The 24216-nt window shown below is 36.4% G+C and overlaps 1 protein-coding gene across 1 annotated transcript in view; it reads left to right on the forward strand.

The window, feature by feature from the left end:
- Positions 1 to 6919: 6919 nt before the first annotated feature.
- The window catches only part of LOC134748965 (adipokinetic hormone/corazonin-related peptide receptor variant I-like), a 41714-nt gene continuing 24417 nt past the window's right edge, over positions 6920 to 24216 (forward strand). Inside the window, exons 1-4 of the mRNA XM_063683831.1 lie at positions 6920 to 7016; positions 15061 to 15166; positions 16594 to 16802; positions 21307 to 21327. Coding sequence (XP_063539901.1) covers positions 6922 to 7016; positions 15061 to 15166; positions 16594 to 16802; positions 21307 to 21327 — 431 coding nt within the window. The 5' untranslated portion in view covers positions 6920 to 6921. The remainder of the gene's footprint in view (positions 7017 to 15060; positions 15167 to 16593; positions 16803 to 21306; positions 21328 to 24216) is intronic.

The following is a 24216-nucleotide window of genomic DNA, read 5'->3' on the forward strand; positions in this document are numbered from 1 at the left end:
AGGCAACGCTTATTTTTGTAGTCTCGACTTGGCGTCGGGATATTATCAAGTGCCAATGGATGAGGAAAGTAGGCATCTCACAGCGTTCGTTACCCCTGACGGATTGTATGAGTTTAATCGCATGCCGTTTGGGTTAGCGAACGCTCCGAGTGTTTTTCAGAGAACCATTAATGCTATGCTGAGAGGTTTTGGTCGGAATTTGGCTTTGGCCTACATGGATGACTTATTAGTTGCTTCCAAAACCATAAGCGAAGGTCTAGATAAGTTGGAAAAAGTGTTTCAATTAATACGATCCGCTAAACTCACGTTAAATCTGAATAAGTGCCACTTTTTCCAGACCCGTATCGACTATTTGGGGTATGAGATTAGCTCAGAGGGCGTAAGACCGGGTTTAGGCAAAATAAAAGCTGTACACGACTTTCCAGAACCGACAAATGTACATGAGGTTCGCCAATTCATTGGGCTCACAAGCTACTTCAGGCGCTTTATCAGAAACTTTTCAGTCATAGCTAGACCATTGACGTCCCTTACAAAAAAAGACACGGTATGGAATTTTGGTGAATCTCAAATTAACGCTTTTACGGAGCTTAAACAAAAGTTGACGAGTCGCCCAGTATTAGCATTGTATGATCCAAGTGCTGAATTAGAAATTCATACAGATGCTAGTAAGTTAGGCATTGGAGCTATACTTATGCAGCGGCACCCTACAGCGGGTCTCCAACCTATATCGTATTACAGCCGCCAGACCACTCCTGACGAGAGCAAATTACACTCCTATGAATTAGAAACGCTGGCTGTGGTCTGTGCTTTGGGTAGATTTAGGGTATATGTACTCGGTAAGACCTTTAAAGTAGTTACAGACTGTATTGCCATTCGTAGTACGATGATCAAACGTGATTTGATACCGAGAGTGGCGCGATGGTATATTCTCATGCAAGAGTACGATCTGGTTATAGAGCATAGGGAGGGTACTAAGATGCTCCATGTAGACGCTTTGTCCCGAAACCCAATACAGTCCGAAACAAATGAAATTACGGAAGTAGTAGATATTTTATCAATTGACGATGATACATGGCTTCAAACAGTACAACAACAGGACTCTGAATTACAACGTATAATGAACATACTGAGCGATCCAAATACCAAAGATATTGTCGAGGTTCATAAAAACTTTACTCTGAAAAACGAACGTTTATATCGAATAATAAACAAGAACGAAGAAATAAATCTCAAATGGGTAGTCCCAAAAACAGTTAGATGGCAAATAGTTCGTATGAACCACGATGATTTAGGACATGTTGGATTCGACAAAACCTATGAGAAAGTCAGTCGCGTATATTGGTTCCCAAAAATGAGACGCTTTATCAAAAAGTATTGTAAGGCGTGTCTTAACTGTGCTCATAATAAAGTACCAGCTGGGCCCAAGGAAGGGTATCTTCATCCGATACCCAAAGTGAATAAACCGTTCGATACTTTACATACAGACCATTGTGGCCCATTTCCCATGAGTAAATCCAAAAATTGTTACATTCTTTGTATAATTGATGCATTCACAAAGTTTATTTACATTAAAGCTGTGAAAAACGTTAAGACTAGTACAACAATAAAGGTGTTCAATGAATATTTTTACCTCTATGCTGTACCGCGACGAATTATCTCAGACCGAGGAACTAGTTTTACCAGTAAAGAATTCGCTGAGTTCTTGAAACAAAGAGGTGTCATGGAGCATGTGTTAAATGCTGTCGCCAGTCCTCGCGCGAATGGACAAATAGAGAGATATAATCGTACAATTGTAGACGCGTTAACAGCCGTTAATCATGATAAACCGGATAATTTATGGGATTTAGCTGTACCTCAAGTTCAATGGGCAATAAATAACACTGTTAACAAGACGACAGGTCGCACGCCTGCTGAGGTGTTATTTAGTTTGAGGCCTACTGGGTGTTCAGATGGGGTTATGAATACGGTAGTAGCAGAGTTTGAACAACCTCAAGACATTGACAAGATAAGAGAAGAAGTTGCCCAAAATATAGAAAAAAGTCAAAAACAGCAGAAAGAACGTTTTGATAAGTCCCGGAAAAAACCTGAGATATACAAAGTAGGCGATTTAGTACGCGTGGAGAGAGAAGCCCGTGGTGAACCAGGGCAAAGTAAAAAGTTAGTTCAAAAATGCGCTGGCCCGTATAGGGTTAGTAAAGTATTAGGTAACGACCGGTACGAAGTGGAAGATACTCCGATCACACGTAAACAAGGTGGTAAGCCGTACAAGGGAACTTATGCGGTAGATAAGTTGCACCCTTGGTTAGTTTTCAGTAATGATGTAATTTCTAGTGATTCAGAGTGAAGACAAAGGTTACATTCAGAGCAATTGATATATGATAATGTTGTGATATATGATTAAGGAAAAAAAGTGATGAATGTTACTTATTAGTTAAACTTATTAGTTTCAGATCTATTGCTAATTTTTAATGATTAGTAAACATAATTACAGTTGTGATAATAACTTGAGACACAAGAGACTGATATGAATGTACATTATACGGTTTAGAATACTACCTGATTACTTTTGTGATGTGTAAATAGATTAGAGAAAAACGCCAAGTCAATGACCAAAATATGTGTAGTTGTAACAATTTATTATTGAGCGAATAAGAGAGTCTTGTGATACTATTATAAACATGTACGTATCCGTGATAATGTCTAAAATAAGCCAGAGAATAAAATAAAAAAAGTATTTTATAATTGTTTGTGATACAGAAGCCTTAGTGAATTTATACTGAATAGTGTATTTTTGAATGTCTTTGATTATTTTGATATAAAAGAGCGAGTCATTACAAAAGTTATGTAATGATGTGCCAGATAATTTAGTGAAAAGAAAAATATTTATACATAATTGTAAGTGAGAAGTCTTAAGTGACATGTGAATTAATATTATAAAGTAAATTTATGAATGTCCTTGGTTATATGATATAAAAGAGCGAATCATTACAGAAGTTATTGTAATGATGAAAATTAAGAGCGAGTTATGTATATGTTACATACACCCAACACAGTGAGTCATTGTAGATAAATAGCTGCAATGATGTAGAGTGAGTCAATGCTATGTGAACACATGCATTGATGTAGTCTATAAGATGAGTCGTTGCAGGTATTGGAGGAATGCCTGTAGTGATGTAGTTGAGTAATTTTTATTGTTTTCTATTGCTAATTGTTTTATTGTGCATTATGTGTAATGTAGATTATGTCTGTCTAACCCTCAAAAACGCGAGGCGCGTTTTATGTCAGGATTAGCCGAGTGTTAGCATTTCTATTTCTGTACTCATTTCATTCTGTATTATTCCAGTCTTGACATTGTAACATTTGTTAATAAATTGTATGATTAATACGTTGTACCAACATTAGATTATATTAAGAATGACAGGCCCGCCGAAACATCACTTTTGGCGCGTAGAACGTATATATGTTATCTGTGGCAATCCTTTTTCTAGAATTTTCTGTCTGTCAAGCTCTTGTCTGTCGCTAAGAGAGAAATGATTGTAAAAGTTAATGATTAAACCTATGAAGAAGAAGTACGTGTTCATATTTGGAGCATCCTACGAATCCCCTGAAGAGGCTCACGAGGTGGGCTTTCAATAGGTTGTGTAGAATAGGGTAGATTAGGTTAGGTTAGTTTTATAATTTTTCAGAAATTGCGAAATGAGTCTTATGCGTTTTAACATTAGGACAATCAATTATTATGCGACCCAATATAATAGACCCGTCGTTTGCAGTCGAAACATCGCCGGGATGCAACTTGTACCTTTACTTAGAAGTGTGGTTAATATTTGTAAAATTTGACTTATATATACTCGTTAAATTAACAATTAAGATTGGACGTAAGCATAGACGTAAGTGACGTAACCACTCTGCATAACTCACAGACCTAAAATTTATGCGTTCTGTGGCATAACTAGTTACAATCACGTACGGTAACTCCACATTACTCCGATTGCATGGCTGCCTCAAATGTCAGAAATCCGGGAACCAACATCGATTTTGACATTTTGCGGCGGTAATGCAGTCGGCAGTAATATCGTTCTGCAATACTGCAGCAGTAATGCTAGTGCAGTTTGAATCTGAATGTCACCTATACAATTTTCATAACTCGATGCTCACTACCACGTTAGCAAAAGGAAAACAGTTCGGTAGAAAAACGTAACAATAAATTGGTTTTTTCTACTCCTGTACTTTCATCTGTCATTTACATAGTCGCGAACGTACATATCATGGAGACTATATAAAGGAGCCAAATCTCTATGTATGAAAAGTGTCCATCAAAAAACAGTAATTAGGCGGCGCCACCATACACCGAAATACTACCAAAAACAACCTACGTAATTTGGTCGGGTTATTTGTTGCCTTATATGGTTCATGTTATACTCATGTCCCAGAGCCTAACTAGCGCCACCGGAGAGATTAGGAACTATTATTTAAAGCTGAAAGCGGTCACTTTTGCAACAATTCTGCCATAAGAGATTGGCATCCTTTCTATACCATCCATAGTACATATAAGGACATATATTATTTACTCCTTATAAAAGTCTATAGTCTATTGCCCAAAAAAGCACGTGTCGTTTTAGAGACATTATGACACGGTACGCTTGTGCAGAGCAGCAGCTGCCACATGCCGATACATTGCTACCAACTTGACAAACGATTGAATGCATAAGTACGGTTTTTATTTAAAAAACAAATTTGTACCAAGTTCATTGCTACCAACATAATAAAAAATACCGTTTTTTGGTATCATCGCTATTGGAATGGAAGGTGGACGTATTAAGGGTCCTCCACACTCATGCGCGAATCACGGCGCAAAGCCGCGAACGTGAGTGTGGAGTCTAGTTCGCTAATCAGCGAAATCGACTCCACACTCGCGTTCACGGCTTCGCACCGCGTAGTCTGGAGCGAGCTTAAAAAAAACATAACCATAGACATTACTCGCTTGTTTTTACGTTTCCCGCCTTTTCTGGTAATTTCTTGTTTTTTGAGTAGTTTGCGTTACTATTTGTTTTGCGTTCATAAAAAGTATCGAAAATGGACGAAGAGGACAACATTGTTTCTACACCTGAAGAAATATCCGCTGCACCACAAGCAGCGACCGAAAATTTGTTACCTACTAAATCGCGGCACCTATACGACAAATCTTATGAGAAGTTCATGGCGTGGAGATTGGAGCACAAAACTTCGTCATTCTCTGAAAACGTCCTATTGGCTTATTTTCAAAGCCTAATTGGAAAATTCAAGCCCTCAACACTGTGGGTGGAATACTCCAAATTAAAGTCGATCCTTAATATATATCACCAGACCGACATATCTAAATATTCAAAGTTGTTAGAGTTATTGAAACGAAAGTATGAAGGTTTCAAGGCAAAGAAAGCCCTGACGACTTAAAAACATTTATTGATGAAGCACCGGATCAGATTTATCTTTTAAGCAAGGTTGGTATATGTTTTTAACATTTCTGATTTCATATTATAGTGTAGACAGTACAACGAACTATATAATATGTACATTTTATATTTTTGCATTGAAACTGAATGTTATACAAATCTCCGTTTTCTTGTTACAGGTTGCAGTAATATTTGGTATAATGGGTGCTTGTCGCAGACAAGAGCTACGTAATTTAAAAATAAAAGATGTAGTTGATGCTCATGATACACTTATAGTGCATATAATGAACACCAAAAACAGGATAGACCGGATATTTACTGTGACTGGAAAATATTATGCAATTTGCAAAAAATACTTAAACCTTCGCCCTAATGTATGCAATAGTCCCAACCTGTTTTTAAGATATTTAAAAGGCAAATGCTTAGCACAAAATATAGGTATTAACACATTCGGCATGATGGGTAAGACAATAGCAACCTATTTGAAACTTCCAAACCCAGAGCAGAGCTATACACGGGACATTGCTTCCGAAGAACAAAGAACCTCGGCAACACTATTAGTGGGAGATATTACATCTTTGAAACGACATGGTGGGTGGAAGTCTACTACGGTAGCCGAAGGTTATATAGATAACTCAATAAAGAGCAGAATAAAGGTTGGAGACATTATGATACAAGTGTGCTAAGTTGGTCATTACACACGAGGCGATATTGTGCGCGCGAGCTGTAAGCGAGCGCGCAATAAGAAAGCCGATGTGTGTAATGACCAATGCATACGCGTTTCATACGACTTTTTCAACACACTTGCGAGAAAAAAAGAAACTTTCATATTAATCAAATTTTAATAGTTAAAACAGTTAGTATTGTGTGTTTCATCTTCTGTCATACTCGTACTGCCGGCCGGCCCTCGCCGATTTCAACTCGCACTTGTTTAAATTATGAAGTAAATTCATAATTTAAGTACTTCATAAGTTCTTAATTTTGTAATCGTTTCAGAATACCTAAGTATTCGTCTGTCATAATACTCATAATGTAACGTGATATCCTTGCAAAAATGTAAGGTTAGTCGAAAACATAATATCAAGACTTTGTTTTAACCCTACAGCAAAGAGAATAATATAACTCTACGTCGCGTCGGGTCTTTACTTGAAACGCATTATGTGCTCGCGTGGGGAGCATTTTACTGCCCATACGTAACATGATATTTTGTTTAAAGTACCTAATGGATAAATCAGTTAGAAATTTATTTTATGGGATAAAATAAATCAAAAACTATTAGAAAAAGTAACATTTAATATAGTGTTACACTTAGTGGTACAAAAAAGGACCTCAGTAAATGTACCGTGTTCAAATAATCACAGTTTTTTTGCCACGGGCTGCTCATAGCGCGAGCGCTGTAGGTTTAAAATACATGCTAGTATGATTTCTCTTTGATTATAATGGATTTATGAATGTTTGTTCTCAGATTGGGTGGCGAACTACCAATGCATGGATGGCTGGCAACTTGGCCTGTAAATTCTTCCTCGTGCTGCGGGCCTTCGGCCTTTACCTCTCCTCGAACATACTCGTCTGTATATCGCTCGACCGGTAAGATTTTGGTACCACCGCCAAAGCCGCTCCCATGCATACAATCTAAAGCGAGGTTTAGACTAGCAAGAACTTGCATGCAATTTAAATTTAAATTTATTGGATTTTGATTTTATTGTTGAAAGTTTTGTTTTTTATTTTTAATGTATTTACTAACACATAGCTATAACGATGGTACTAAGAATATTGTATGGAATCTTGAATGTTCTGAAATAAACATATATATTTTTTTAATTTTCATTACATTGCGGTATCTGATCAAACTTTTGAATACAGTTTACTCTTGTACTCGGCAATGTAACTTAAATTGCATGCAAGTTCTTGCTAGTCTAAACCTCGCTTAAGTTACGCTGTCATGATTCTAAGTTATGTCATCATCAACGAAAACCAGTACCAGACAAAGATATACGTTACTTGAATTATGAATATTATGATGTCAAATTTGCATGTTATTTGCATGGCGGCAGCTAGGTTCAATTGTAAAATTGATAGATTTAGCCGTTGATATTATACACGTTACACGTTTTGTTACGTAATATCTAAATAAGAAGTATTGGTTTCTATTAGCACGTCTTCTCATCTTGCCTTTTAATAATGAGGTCGCAAGCGTGCGTCGCCGGTAATATATGAAGAGAAGGGGCAGTTTTTAAAAATTCATTAAAAAATTATGGTGGTAAATTATACAAATTGATGTATAAGAATAGTTTCAGCAAATGTTGTAGATTGTTTAAGTATCAAAATTACGTCGAAAATAAGTAGATTTTCGGAGAAATTGCTACTTGTTTTGAGGTCATTTCTGGAGAAAATTGAATTCGTTTAACTTTAATTTTCTCGAACTCGAGTCATATAACAAAAATGTAATGTGATAAAGGTCAAGTACAGAATATGTGTAATACAAATTTACCATTTTTAGCAGTGCATACTTTACGAAATTTACAAATAAGAGCGACAAAATCAGTTTACCTAAACATCCATCAGAAAAAGATCATTACTAATTTTGTGAGTCTGTTTTCAAAAAATTGATCTGATAAAAGGCAAGATAAGAAGACGTGCTAATAAAAAAACCAGTACTTGTTATTTCAATCAGGTAACAAAATGTGTACAATTTCACAGACTAAATCTATCAATTTTACATTTTTCCGACTAAAACCGACACCGGCCTCTTAAATAACGCGAAAATAATTATTCATGTTGTGTAGTAAGATATAATAAGTACCTACTGTAAACACTGCGTACCATGCGCATGCCAATGTCCTGGCTTGAAAATCAGTGATTACGAGTATAATCAAATGAAACAAGGATGGACAGCTGCTGTTTAGTAGAGATTCACTGTTTTTGCCAAGCTATGTAACTGTAATATGTAGTATATAATTTTTGTAGGTACTTAAATAAATAAGTGATAGTAGTATTTTAAAAACTAGAATATAAGTACTCGTTTATCAAAGACTCTCGAAACAAACTAGGTCTTCACTAAAAGTTATTGAAGTCTTGAAAGTACCTATATAATCATAATTTTTTTCGTTTATTTCCTTCTCACTAGTCAATAGTATTGTTCTCGGGAATAGAGTTCTAATTCAGTTTACCACTTTATAGTCCTTAACTGCCGAATATGGGCCGAAATTGTACTGGAGCTTCGGCAATAGAATACATATACTTCATAGGGCCACTTGCACCATCCCACTATCCCGAGGTTAAGCGATTAAACCGTTAACCCAGTGTCAAATTGTACTGGTAACCATGGTGACTCAGCAAGCTTCGTTGTCTAAACACGGTACTCGACTGAAAAGCTCTCTATTGTAATCACGATTGTATAATAGTTATTTGTTATACAAGGGTGCAAAGTTGTATTTTACCCGCGAGTGTGGAATTTAAACACGAGCAAGCGAAAGGATTCTATAGTTGAACCACGAGCGAAGCGAGTGGTTCTAAAATAGAATCCTGAGCATAGCGAGTGTTTTAACACACGAGAAGTAAAATACATTTGCACCCGTGTGTAACACAAAACTTTTTCCCCTCACTAGCTCGGAAAGCCGTCTTTTATCCTTTAAAACAAGCGGGGGAAAACGCATTTTATCCACTAGTGGGGAAAGTAATTTGACCTTGGATGGAGCGTGTTTAAGTAGCTTGACAGATAACAAAACGTAAAACGCTCATAATAATGGTTCGTTCGATATTAATTATCATTAAATAAATGGTTTGAGAATCTAATATAAAATACCAGATTTAGCTTTATTTAATGATTTTAAGTCATAAACCTTAAAATTCCATAATAAACGTTTGTTTTTTAATAATTATGTTAAATATAATTCTGAACGCACAAGTTAAGTCGATGCAATTTCAAAACGCATCATTGACATTTCATACGTCAGAAATGTCAACATTGTCAACAAAAATTTTACTTAATAACTTCTTACGTAAAAGTACAGAATTTCCAGAGTTTTTTATTATAATATCGTAAAAAAATTAGTGATTCCAGTTGATGAAGATGATCTAACGCCTGTGGATGTTGCACTTTCCTCGCTATAGTGAGGGGAATAGTTTTGTGTTATACAAGGGTGCAAAGTTGTATTTTACCTGCGAGTGTGGAATTGAAACACGAGTCAGCGAAAGGATTCTATAGTTGAACCACGAGCGAAGCGAGTGGTTCTAAAATAGAATCCTGAGCGTAGCAAGAATTTTTTTACGATATTATAATAAAAAACTCTGGAAATTCTGTACTTTTACGTAAGAAGTTATTAAGTAAAATTTTTGTTGACAATGTTGACATTTCTGACGTATGAAATGTCAATGATGCGTTTTGAAATTGCATCGACTTAACTTGTGCGTTCAGAATTATATTTAACATTATTATTAAAAAACAAACGTTTATTATGGAATTTTAAGGTTTATGACTTAAAATCATTAAATAAAGCTAAATCTGGTATTTTCTATTAGATTCTCAAACCATTTATTTAATGATAATTAATATCGAACGAACCATTATTATGAGCGTTTTACGTTTTGTTATCTGTCAAGCTACTTAAGCACGCTCCATCCAAGGTCAAATTACTTTCCCCACTAGTGGATAAAATGCGTTTTCCCCCGCTTGTTTTAAAGGATAAAAGACGGCTTTCCGAGCTAGTGAGGGGAAAAATATTATTTTCAACTCAGCAGCTCGAAAAAGCCTACTTTCGTCACTCCCTGGAGTGAGGAAAGTGCGACATTCCTCACTCCAGGGAGTGAAACAATGTAGCTTTTTAATTTAGTGAAGGCCATGAACTTCATACTTTTATTACATTTTTTTTATGGTATGGTATGGTATGGTATCGTGTCGTGTCGTATCGTGTCGTGTCGTGTCGTTTCGTGTCGTGTCGTGTCGTGTCGTGTCGTGTCGTGTCGTGTCGTGTCGTGTCGTGTCGTGTAGTATCGTATCGTATCGTATCGTATCGTATCGTATCCTATCATATCGTATCCTATCGTATCGTATTGTATCGTATCGTATGGTATGGTACATATTATAATACTTTTTTTTCTGTTTATTCTGTGTAATTCGAAATACATTTTAACCTTTAATATGTTCTCACTACTGAGGTGAAAAATTATGTGTGCAACACGAGAGCAAAGTTATTTTACATCTCGTGTTTTTGAGTCCCTCGCTACGCTCAAGATTCTACCTTAGAATCACTCGCTTCGCTTGTGATTCAATTATAGAATCTTTCGCTTTCTCGGGACTCAAATAAACACTCGCAAGAAAAACCAACTTTCCTCTCTTGTTGCACAAATAACTATTTCTCGCTTGTTTGATATTTTTCGTTGACGCTACTAAAACTACCGCTACTAAAAGTAAGTGGCTAACCCTATATAGTTTTTATCCTTTATGGTTCAGTTAGGCCACTTAGGGCCACTTGCACCATCCCACTAACCCGGGGTTAAGCGGTTAAACCGTTAACCCAGTGTCAAATTTTACTGGTTGTTAATTATTCAACCTAATTGCTATGCTAACTAATCTGAAGTAGCGCGGCTACTGGCCGGTGACACAAAAGGTGTATAATAAACAATAAATGACAATTCTTCAGTGTCACCAATAATCTTCAGTAAAACCCAAACTTATTAAGTGTTCCCACTGTTCCCTAATTATAAATATCGAGAAAAACCAGGAAGCAGCCACTACCAGGTCCACCAACGGAGGCCTCTGCCAGCAGCAGACCCGAAACCACCGATAAGCCAAGTTAGTTTCATTTGGGTTAGTATAGTACACAACGATACAGTCCACTTGGCTTTACGCAACATTTTTCTGGTCCTTCAAGCCGGATAATATGCTGAACTTTTTACCTTAGACAAAATACAGTGCATACACCTCATTCGTGGAGACGTTTGACCATTCCTTGAAAGCTATTCACGCCTTGCAGATTGCGAACTTATATAGACGACCATCCTGGCACTTCGCGGGCTAGACAGTCATACTCGGAAATTGTTTTAAGAAAGCCGCGATCAAAATAAATTTCCGACTTTCGCGGAATTAATAAATTTTGTGAACAAACAAATTAGTGTTGGAACATATTTTTTAATACAGTTGCTCAAAAAGTGCTACTTTTCGTGGCTGTTTAGCGTGCGGAAAGTTGGTTTTCGCGAACTAGTGCTTTTTACGTTTCCAAATTTTTTAAATTTTTACTTGTTCCAATTCATGACTACTTATTGATGAGTGTTAATATTAGTTTAATTCAAACGTCGTAATCAACATAAAAACCTACTGTTAATGTAAGAATACGGAAAATATGCATATTTCATATTTTATTACTTACCTCTTCATCATTATAAGTATTATAACACGTTTATTTTTTAATGTTGAAAAACCGTTCTTAATAAGTTGTCTGAATGGAACGGAACGCCTGTCAAAGAAGAGGCGTATTTTCTTACTGCAAGAATGGTTTAAGTTTCCAAAGGCAACATTCGATATTGTTTTTATAAATGTACGATACACAAATAAGCGTAATTAACGATATTTGGGTAATAATAGTACAATGTTTTATATTTACAATTGTTTCTGTCTTATAGAACATCTATTTAAAAAAAAACTTTCATTGAAGTGGGTTCAATAATAATAACACCCAGCTAAAAAAACACCTCTTCATAATGTCAATGTCAATGATGTCACAGAATTAATAATATAAAAGTTTCGAATTCCGTTCCTTGTTGCTTTTCTTATTTTTTCGCAACTGTATTAAAAAACGTACGTACGGCTCGTGACAAGATATCTTGGTACTCGTGAAGTAATGACATACTTTCCGCACTAGCATCGAAATGTACTATTTCCTAGTACAAGCTCCCGGGCTATAAACAATCAACAAGTCAAAGTGAAGTCACCTGTCAATTCCACGCAACCGAGTCATAAACCTGCCAGTTTCAAATATTCGAACGCGACCTCGTCTTCGCAAAAGTTGGATTAGCTGTTTCGCCTAATAATGATACTCAAAATAATTTGTACCAAAACAAAACTGACTTGCGTGCATTTCAACTCAAATCATCAGATTTATCGTTGCGAACAGTAAACTGTCTACCTAATAATAACATATCTACCCTATTACCTACCTTATCTAAATACCAAAATCCCAAAATCTGACAGTTGTATTTACCCGAGTTTGAAGTTAAGTGACTCATATCTCCAGACTCAACGTGCACATTTATAGCGTACTAGTGACCCGCCCCGGCTTCGCACGGGTACAATGCTGATGTATTATACTATACATATAAACCTTCCTCTTGAATCACTATCTATTGAAAAAAACCGCATGAAATCCGTTGCGTAGTTTTAAAGATTTCAGCATACATAGGGACAGGCAGACAGCAAGAAGCGCCTTTTTTATACTATGTTGTGATAATGCTTACGACATTAAATAATCATAGGGTCATGCTTGCTGCACACCTATAAGCTCGGCACCAGATCAGCGCCGCTCTAACTCAATCGGCACACTGTCAAATAAGCGTTAACCATACGTAAGCATGTAACAGAAGAGACGTAACACCTCGGAGATGTACACACCGCTACGCCTAGGTGACATCGCACTTACTGCTGGACGAAAGCGGGATCACAGCTCCTGTGGGGTAGGGGCGCCTAGAAGGAAACCACAGTCGATACAAGCGTAATAAAAGCCAGCTATAAGCTCGGTTACTGCGAGTTGTCTGCCTTTGTTACGTTGTAGATTTTCCTACAGAAAATACGGGGCGGTTGGAGTTGAGGCGGTGCCGAGCTTTTAGATGTGCGACCTTTGAGACGAAAATGGAGAGCCCGCGCGAAATCGCCTTTTTATACATACGTAGTCCTCATTTTCCTCTCTGGATACTAACATTATTGAAATTATTTTGGCACAATTTATTGTATATCAACCACAGCTATGCCCCTACGTTTGATTTTTTTTTCAAACTACAATAATAATAATTTTACAATTTATTATTACAATAATGTCAATATCCAGAGAGGAAAATGGGGACTATGCAGAAGCGGCTGTCCCCTTTCCTCTTAAGGGTAGGTAGACCAAATATTCCTGCGAGCGAGATTAAATTTTTTAATATTACTCGTATGTTATGTTAGACATACTTATATTCAACCGTGCGCTTAGCGTTAGCGTTTTAGGGGTTCAATATTTACATTGGAAGCTTTATATTTATGGTGCGGAGGACCTAAACCAAATAAGTAGGTATTCATGAAGATACGTGTATCGTTTGGGAATTAGTTTAGTTTCTGGGACATGCACATATATTTCATCTCACTGAGGCCTTAAACGTGACGCGCGTGTGATAAGATAAGGTGTACGGTACGTTAGGTAGAAACGAGCCAATTCGAACAATGATCTAGATATCAACTAAATATGAAACAGAAACGATAACAAGATATTTAAGAAAGTCATGTCAAATTTGACATTTCCGCTATTCCGAATGTCCTCTTGAACGATTTCTTTAAGATTTGCTTAAGATATTACTTAGACATCCAATGGATATCTAATGGATATTCCAAAACGTCACAATAATTGTAGCGTGAAATGACAATTGGATTCCCGAATCGAACTGCAAAAGATAACTAGTTGAGAACTAAACTATAACGTATCTATTAGATCTTGTATTGTTCTCGTATCTAATAATTATCACGTTGTTCGAATTGACCGGACTGTCGCTTGGTCGCTTGCCTTATGTTCGTATATTCAGGCGGTTCCCTGAGCCAGAAGGCGAAAAATCTCCTTAAATGATCATGTTTTTCTAAGAGGCGTTGATATTCGTAGACGTGGAAAAAATATATGTAGTTCTTGACTATATTATCTTTAACAACATAGCTTCCGATACACGAATTATGACACTTCGCTCGATACAATTAATTCCCAAAGTAACCTCTAACTCGGACTTTTAATCCTACTTTACTCGGTTATTTATTATGTGATACTATAAACAAAAAAAGAAGAAAAAACAGTCTTAACATAAATAGTAATTTCATAGCTTTAGAATTTCGATATTGTAAGGTAACGTTTTTAAAATAAATAAAAACCGACAAAATTCGATCAAAATTGACACTTGGCGCGTATGTTCTTTCCCGTTCTTTCTTGCGAAATGTGACAAAGACAGCGGCAAACCGATGGAACAGCCTTCAGCGTAAATAAGTAAATCACTGGAACAATATTTTATTGTATCCGAGTGGCGTCACAAAAGAGTAGTGTAACTAGTCTTTATGAATCAAAACGATTTGATACTATCCTTGTAAATCGGAATTTTTGTAGCAAATACATGTTAAATTAGGGTCTCTATTGTTTGACATAATTATTGAAAGTCATAATGTAATGATTGTCGTATTATCATTAGTCATAATTTGGTTTTTCTTAGAAATGCGTAACTTTTCAGGATTGCCATAAAACAAACCTAACCTAACCTAACCTATCTATATGATAACCCGAGGAAAATCCTGAAAAGTTAACGGTTTCAGAATTATGACTAATGATAATATGACAATCATTACATTATGACTTTCAATAATTATGTCGAACAAAGGGACCCCGTTAAATTAGTTTTATGTTTCTTGCAGATTTTTTGCAGTCCTGTATCCATTGAGGTTGGCAGTCGCTAGGTCACGAAGTAAGACAATGCTGTGTTTCGCGTGGTTCATCGCCTTATTCTGCAGCTTACCACAGGTACACATTATTATTATTCTTTTTTTATTAAGTAGGTGTTAGTTTTACTTGGAGTTGGCATAATAAACGATATCTATTTAGGACGGTTACAATGAGTTGGCATTAGACATTTACGCTAGAGACTGCGTGAACTCGATCGGAGTCCCACTCGATCGCACCAATACATCATTGTAATCGAGATGGACTGCGATCAAATTCACGCAGTCGCTAACGTAAACGTCAAATGTCAACTCATGGTAGCCGTACAGTTCCGTAGTCATCTGGAACATAAAGCCAAACTAGCCTCCAGGAAGCTTGGGGTGCTTAACAGTTTTAGTTGCTTTTTAAACAACATGGTTGCTTTGGCACGTGCTGTAGACCGCTCTTAAAAAAACAAAGGAATTTTGTTTAGTAGTTTAAGGCCCGAACCCGAAAAAAGTCATCTAAGATAATTTATACTATAAGGATTGATAATAAGCAAGCATCGTGCGAATCGTATCTAGTCTGCTAAGCGCCATAACATAAGTAATTCTTTAATGAAATTTCGGCGATAGATTAGTAGAGAGACCACTTGACACGCAGCAAAAAAGGCCAAGCCAAAATCTTCTTTCGGTTAAGTGCCATGTGTTCTTACCAACGAAATGTAGCAAAACGATCACATCACGTTTCGTGAGTAAAGAGGATCCTTTAAAAGACCTCTTAGCCATTTTTTATACTCTCCTTAAATGGGCTTAAAGATGGCTCAGTCAAAATATACTTTGTCATTCTGTGTACTTTTTAGAAAACGCTAACGCTTGACCGTCGTCTTTTTCTTTTTTTCCCTTTGTGTGGACTGTGGAGTAGCATTTCCAAGCGGAAATATTTGTCATGAAAATATAAAAAGGAACATTTCCGCTTATGACAAATCACTAAGTTAAGCCCACATACCTGTTTACAATTCGGACTGAGTTGACAAAAAATTGTGACTGAAAGAGAAATAAAATTAGAGGATCACATCTCGTTTTGATCAAGAGAGCAATGACGTCATTAAACTATAATGTTAACATTACAATAAGACAATATGTCAACTTATAACTGTAACTATAGCGCAAGAGAGAAAGAGTTCTTTAGTCTGATTCTCTTTTTCGGACCATTTTCCCTCGTTTCCTAATATGATCACATATCTTGCTCGGTGATTAGGGCCAATAGTAATCAGTAGAAAATACTCGTAATAGTACTATCCGTTATTTATAGGTATAATGTGGATAAACCTCAATTTTTCTTATAAGTGTATATACTTAATTGTGGGTTAATAATTAATTAATAATTTTACAAGCTATAAAAATAATTAAAATCTCGTAAATTTCAGCCTCGGACTATTGACGCTCTCACTGCGTTCGAGCGCCAAAATACCTCGGCAGAATTGAGTGCCTTTCATCCCTTGGTTAACAATTTATTACTTGTTTTAGAGTCTCGTGTTCCGCGTGCTCCGGCACCCGGAGGTGCCCGAGTTCCAGCAGTGCGTGGCGTTCGACGCCTTCCCGAGCCACCGCCAGGAGCTCGCCTACAACGTGTTCTGCCTATGCGCCATGTACTTCCTACCGCTGCTCATCATCACAGTCTGCTATGGGTGCATTTTCTACGAGATATCTAAGAATTCTAAGGAGATATCAGGTTAGTATACTATACAACGTTTAGGTAAACTTATGTTTTACGATGAGACGTAGTAAGCTGCAGAGTGAAGTATTTTAATAATCTATATATATATATATATATATATATATATATATATATATATATTTAGTACTATATAATAAAAATACAATCACCTTACAATGTATGAGCATGTGTGAGTTTTCGCTGAATATATTCCATCATAAATAACTATGTAAATTTAACATAGGTGCTAACTTCGGCATTTCATTAGATTTGCAATTAGGGTAACACGTGCCGATGAACAGGATCATATCAGGTCGATCTTAGTATGTATATATACCGATCTAATATATTTGCATAATTTGGCATTTGGAGCAGAATGATTCCCGTACCCTCCCCTCAGCTGTGAAGGGGGCCCAGGGGGCCCGAGCAATTTCGAATTTTATGTTTGTGGTTATTAATTTCTGAAAATCCAAACAATAAGGGACACCTTATTTTCTATATAGATACTTAAGTCATTTTATACTTGAGGACCTTTGGGTTATCGTATTATTTTCGCACTAAAATAGCAAATTATTTGACTTTCTTATCATTTTGACTTATTCACGCTCATAATTTCAGCTTAACAAATAAACGCGACCCGAGATAATATTTATTATAGGCAAAAATGAACCCTGCTGGTCCTATATTTTAAGAGTCTATACTAATCATGATTTGAGAAAGTGAGTGTAGTGAAAATGCGTAAAAAGAGGACTATTTCAAAGGTAGAAAAACATAGCATTTTTGTGAATATACAAATAAGCCAATAGATTGTGTTCTATGAACACGGAGCCCGATTTAGATTCAACAATTTGTTACGGTTTTGATCTTATTTTCATACGACCTCGAAGATCGCTCACGCTGATTCGTGCATGCGAAATAAGTGAAAGCCGTGCGTGAGATGCGCCTGCGCGCCTATCAGCAAGACGATTGTCAAGTTTGTGTCAAACAAAACCAGTTCCAGACTATATCAAATGGTTAAATCCGTAATAAATATAACCTCGTAAATAGTTGAGGTGGAGAGAAACAGAAACCGATTCATTTTCGTAGGTATAATCTTAGTTGTGTATCTTACCGGTCGAGAGTCTATACGAGAACAATACGAGATCTAATAGATACGTTATAGTTTAGTTCTCAACTAGTTATCTTTTGCAGTTCGATTCGAGAAACCAATTGTCATTTCACGCTACACTTATTGTGACGTTTTGGGATATCCATTAGATATCCATTGGATGTCTAAGTAATATCTTAAGCAAATCTTAAATAGATCGTTCAAGAGGACATTCGTAATCGCGGAAATGTCATATTTGACATGTCTTTCTTAAATATCTCGTTATCGTTTCTGTTTCATATCTAGTGGATATCTAGTTGATATCTAGATTATTGTTCGAATTGGCCCGTAAGACTAGTGTTAAAGGCGCTTAGGTATTAAGTTTTCATATTATTAGTCAAGAATTTCGGACGAGTCCCGCCGTGACTGAGTTTAGAGTTTATGGCGTTAGCTGCAAAAGCTTTACACAGCACCGGTATCTTTACTTGTTGAACCGTTGGTTAACAGTAACATATAAGGTAGGTATGTACATATATGAAGACTGTTAGAGAACAATTACCCAGTGGGGAGAAAAGCAGGCACATTTTACGGTATATGAAAATGTAATTTGATTTAGAATGGCGTCTCGGCGCCAGAAAACAGTCAACTGGGTGTAGACTTATTATAATCGTATCGCGTCATGCGTAGGTTATTCATCACGTAGGTTACTTTACGAGTTTTATACAACCCACGAAATCATCTTCGACTTAGCATAGTACCGTAAATTGAAGTTTCTAGCTATACCGTCTGTCTGGAATAATCCCTATGGATTACATATATGTAATAGCTTTGTGTCTGCTGTTTTCCAGGCCAATTCGAGTTTTAGTTAGTAGATCTGATACCAATATGATACTGATTTGTCAGTATCATAAGTGACATTTCTTTAACCAAAAACTGTTCATTTCTATGCAGTATCTCACAGGTTTCAAGCAAGTCGGGTTTAGTTTAGCTACCTACTTATTAAAACTTTAAAAGTACGTAATGTAATAATGATAATAAACTGAAATAAATGTCATATACTAAGAAAAACTGACCAAGGCCTCCAGTGCCCCAGGCTGTGCAGTGGGCAGTGTCGAAGGCTGGAATTTCGACCTATGCCGCTGTGGCCCAGTGGCCGAATGGCACAGGCACCTGCCGCGATAGCAGAGGACGCTGGTTCGATTCCAGCCTGGGGCACTGGAGGCCTTGGTCATTTTTTCTTAGTATATGACATTTATTTCAGTTTATAATTTATATAGTAGTGTTTCTACTTAAAATAAAAACAAATTAAAGTTTTTTCTGTAAATAATTTAATTTGTTCTAATACTTCTAACAGTAATAATGATAATATTAATGTTGGTATGCGTTAATCTAACGTAGAATGTCTGTGTTATTATTAAACAATTGTGTTAATATAGGGTAGATGACTCTTGGCCTGAACCACTAGTATCACAATCGGATTAGGACTAACCTCAAGATCTCTAATCTTGGACAGTTATGAAATTTAGTACATATGGTAATTAAAGGTCCCTTTTTCATGTCCACTATTTGACACTTGGGGACCTCGAGGAATCGCAGCCGTCATGGAAAATATGTACCATCCTGGAGAAATTTGCGTTTTACTCTAAATATACGTTCTCTATGAAAATATGGTGTAAGGCAACATTAAAGCTTACACCGAAAATATATTTGGTTAAAACAAATTGTCAGTAAATAAGAACAAAAAAACTATACTCATCCCTTTCTTTTGAGTGCTAGTAATAGTGTAAGACAAAGATTCTGTCTGTCTATTTTTGAAATGAGTCCTTTGACAAACTATACATCAACAGCGATTTAAAACCGGTGCACCGAAACTGCCTTTATTATAGGAGTTAATCCTTTGAAAAAATTTCCAACCACTTTTAGGGAGCTAAAATACGTTTATGATGATATCGCCAAATTATGGTGGTATTGGTGAACTCTATTCGAAGAAGTCGCGAATTATATATGAATATTTTTTTATCTCGTACCAAGGTTTGTAATTTTTCAAGGATCCGGTTTCTATAAATTGACGAAGAACAATCCTTCTTTAAAAATACTGATATTACTGTACCTATTCGGACTATTACGAAAAGTTCAAATAGTCAGCTAATTTCAAAAATGAACTCTAATATGATGGAATTATGTTTGATTTTCGGAATTAGATGACATTTTGAAGTAGTCGGACTTACCCGAATACTCCTTATTATTACAATGTAGATACAATTTTTTACGCGTTCAGAATGTCGTCGAGATATTTGCCGATATTATTTTCAGACTTTTTAGTCTAAACTTTCGCGTTTTATAGACTTACTCAACTAGAGTTAAACCAAGATAAGTCTGCAACGATTTTGATAGCACACGCAGTGCGTTATTTTAAACGTCAAACTTCTATGAAATTATGAAGTTCGCGCCGAACTGACAACTCGCGGTTTGCCAAAAACTATATACTTAGTGTGGATTCATATATAGATATATATTTAATTTTTAACACGATTAAATAAAAAATGTGGAAATTCAAGATGGCTGCCATTTCTTTATAATTTCGACTACCGTTAAACTACCCAACTTTGCTCCCTTTGTTTTCGAACTTTTTTGGCGATATTGAGGAGAGGTAAAGTTATTCCCGATTTTCGCCAACATTGCCCACGTCGATTTTGTATGGAAATACAGCTCGTAAGACGTTGAAACAAGTGTCACCTAAAGATAAAAGGTAGGTGCGTTCCCTTTTTAAATCTTAGGGTTACGTAAATACGTTAACTTCTGTACAAAACGGGTGGGCACTGTTTGCACTCACCTAGCCGTTTTTGCACTTTTCTATACAAGTCGCATACAGCTTTTGCAAAAGTGTTAGAGTTGGCACTTTTGAGAAAATCGGTTACAATACATAGTTTAATGGCCGAAAATGCGGTTTTTGCTGTATTTTTCATACATGAAAGGGAGAAAACATCTAAACAAAGGATATTTATCTGTAAACTTCCTTTAGTGTACAAACATATATAACATAAGCTATAAACATATAAACAAAAGTATATTTTTGTCAGTATCGCGATAGTTCTACGAACAATTTTGTTATAATAAGTCTACTTAAGCGGAATTTAAATTTCGAAATCTCACTCATTTTTGCAATCTAAAAACATACAACTTTTGCACATCGGGAACTATTTATGTAATAACTTTACGGTTTAGACTCACTTGTTTTAGTCACTCGCGCGACATGTTTCGGAGAGCCTATTATTTAATGTTAATAGTATGTCTCACAACAGTTTAAATTCAACTAGGTATGTATTTCGATTTTAATTTAGTCCCTGTATTATACCCGTCACTACCGTAAATGCCCAACACACAACACACGTGCAAACTCGTTATAATTTTAAAGTTGCGATGAATGGTACGAAAGCTGTATTCATAAAGTTTCAATGTTAACGAGAGGAGTAATTAAACGCACATGTAATAACTTGAGTCTGCGGGCATTTGGCAATTAGACATTCAAGTAATGCTAATGTTTCCGGTATTAACTTGACTCAATAAGATTTTTTAAGTTGGAATTTTCCTTTAAGGAACATGAAGAAACACGACAATAGTCATTGTAAATGCCCTTTTGTAGTTGTGTATGTATGTGGTATGTAGTCTCTTTATCAATGATACAGATTGCTGGAGCGAATACCAACAAATGATCATAGGCATGACGTTTTCTCATTGTATGCAGATCTATACGGCGCCGCTCCGGTGTGTGTGCGAACAAGACTACCGGTCAATTCGAACAACGTGATAATTACTAGATACGAAAACAATAAGAGATCTAATAGATACGTTATAGTTTAGTTCTCAACTAGTTATCTTTTGCAGTTCGATTCGAGAAACCAGTTGTCATTCACGCTGCAATTATTGTGACGTTTTGGGACATCCATTAGATATCCATTGGATGTCTAAGGAATATCTTAAGCAAATCTTTAAGAGATCGTTCAAGAGGACATTCGGAATAGCGGAAATGTCAAATTTGACATGACTTTCTTAAATATCTTGTTATCGTTTCTGTTTCATATTTAGTTGATATCTAGATCATTGTTCGAATTGGCCCGATAACTAAACACGTGTATAAGCATATACCTAGGTATGTATATGTAGTTGCGTTATACACCCGGCGTTGGGATCCACATCACTGCGCATTTGCAAATTGTCCACGCCCACACAAAATTAACAAAGGCTTACATGCATAAGTACATTGGCCTTACTCGCATGTCTACATTAAGAGGCGCAGGCGTAGATTGTACACTAGTGTAATTATGGGCTTTTGTTAGCTCTCCTGTTCCAGGAAATACCCCCTGTCAAAAGAGCGATGAAATGTGTTTCTAACCAACGAACTAGAATTTCCTAATCCTATCACATATTTTCAGTGCCTCCAGAAGTCGTGTAGATTGTAGTTAGGTACAACTCTCTAGGCCAAACACTTATACCCGAGAAGCTGGCCGTTTATAAATGTAAGGTACCAACATTTTCGTTCCACTAAATATTCGAATCGAAAAAGTCGTTACTAATACTTTTTCGATTCGAATAATTAGCACGTTAACTTGCAAGATTTGATTGCAGACAGACAACGGAACAGGTGAACCTAAATAAAAGCTTGTAATAAGTAACATAAAACTAGCTAGCAATATACTTGTTAGAAAAATAGATAATTATGTAATAATATTGCATACCTAGGTAGTAGAGTACAGTAATAACATATACTAATCTATGTCTCAGACCACACGCAATGTTTGGCCGTGGCGAAGCTGAGGTTAACAAAATGTGATGTGGGGCTTTCTTATTTGCTGGCCGAGGTGTGTATACCTACCTGTACTATTCTGTTCAACGGAGCCGGAAAGCGGGAAACTTCATTTAGCGCAGGAGCCCGAAAATTAACTGTTACCGCACGGAGAATAAAGAATGTATTTACCTACACACAAACAACAAAACAGTGAGAAAATTACGGAGTCGTTGAAGAGATGCAACAGCAGCAAACCGTTTTAATGCTATTGCCCGAACTAGATAATTATAATTTCCTACGTAGATTCAGAAAAGAATCTTAAGAGTCCAAGCCAGTGAAACCATCAGAATGTACAAGGAGTTGCAAAGTTATGATTAGTTTGTTACTGTCGAAGATGATGACTTGTGTTCACATAGGATTGAGATTCAGATCACAACTAATTTTAGATAACAATAATAACTAATAACAATCAATTGTTGATGACGGTGACTTGAGACTTTATGCATCTAGAATGTAGACACATTATGTGGTGTGTATCCGTACCAGTAGATAGGATATTTTGCCTATAACTTTAGTATCAATACTACGTTTTGGATCTGAACTTGAGAACTTGCCTAAAAGTTTCAGTGTTGAGTGTAAGCAAGTCTAAATACGACTTTATGCCTCTCTTGTACTGTTCAATTTTGAGAAATTAAAAAGGCGGACCTAATAAGTTTAGCATAAATAGAGTTAGACCAAGATAACTCTACAACGATTTTGACAGCACAGACTGTTCAAGGGTTATTTATACGTCACAATTTCATAGAAATTTGACGTATAAAATAACACTTGCACCAGTCTGGGCTATCAAAATCTCTGTATACTTATATTACTTATCTTGTTCAAACTCTACTACACTTTTAAACGATATAAAATTACTACAACATTTTTACTTATCTAGTTTAGAAGGAAAAAGGCTTTTCTCAATAAATAAAACCGGCCAAGTACGGCGTACCATTACGGAAAAAACAGCAAAAAAATCACGTTTGTTGTATGGGAGCCCCATTTTTAATATTTATATTATTCTGTTTTTAGTATTTGTTGTTATAGCAGCAACAGAAATACATCATCTGTGAAAATTTCAACTGTCTAGCTATCACGGTTCATGAAATACAGCCTGGTGACAGACAGACAGACGGACAGACGGACGGACAGACGGACAGACGGACGGACAGACGGACAGCGGAGTCTTAGTAATAGGGTCCCGTTTTTACCCTTTGGGTACGGAACCCTAAAAAAGAATGTTTTTTCTAGCCCACAGTTTATGAAATAATGGCAAACAAAAGCGCCAATTTTGTTTCGGCTTTCCTGAAAAGTTGACTTTCCACATCCAGCATAGAGTCACTGTTTGTATGCGTGCCCTAATACAAGTATCCACTTTTCTATACCTACCTATAGTACATATGGCGACGTGGGTACCCGACTGTATTACTTACACATGTCTCTGTCGCATGCAGTACCTAATATTGACAAACGGCTAGCTTTTCAAGTATAAGTGTTTGGCCTAGAGTTGTACCTAAC

This window comes from Cydia strobilella, chromosome 17, assembly GCF_947568885.1.
Source record: "Cydia strobilella chromosome 17, ilCydStro3.1, whole genome shotgun sequence".
Classification (NCBI taxonomy): domain Eukaryota; kingdom Metazoa; phylum Arthropoda; class Insecta; order Lepidoptera; family Tortricidae; genus Cydia; species Cydia strobilella.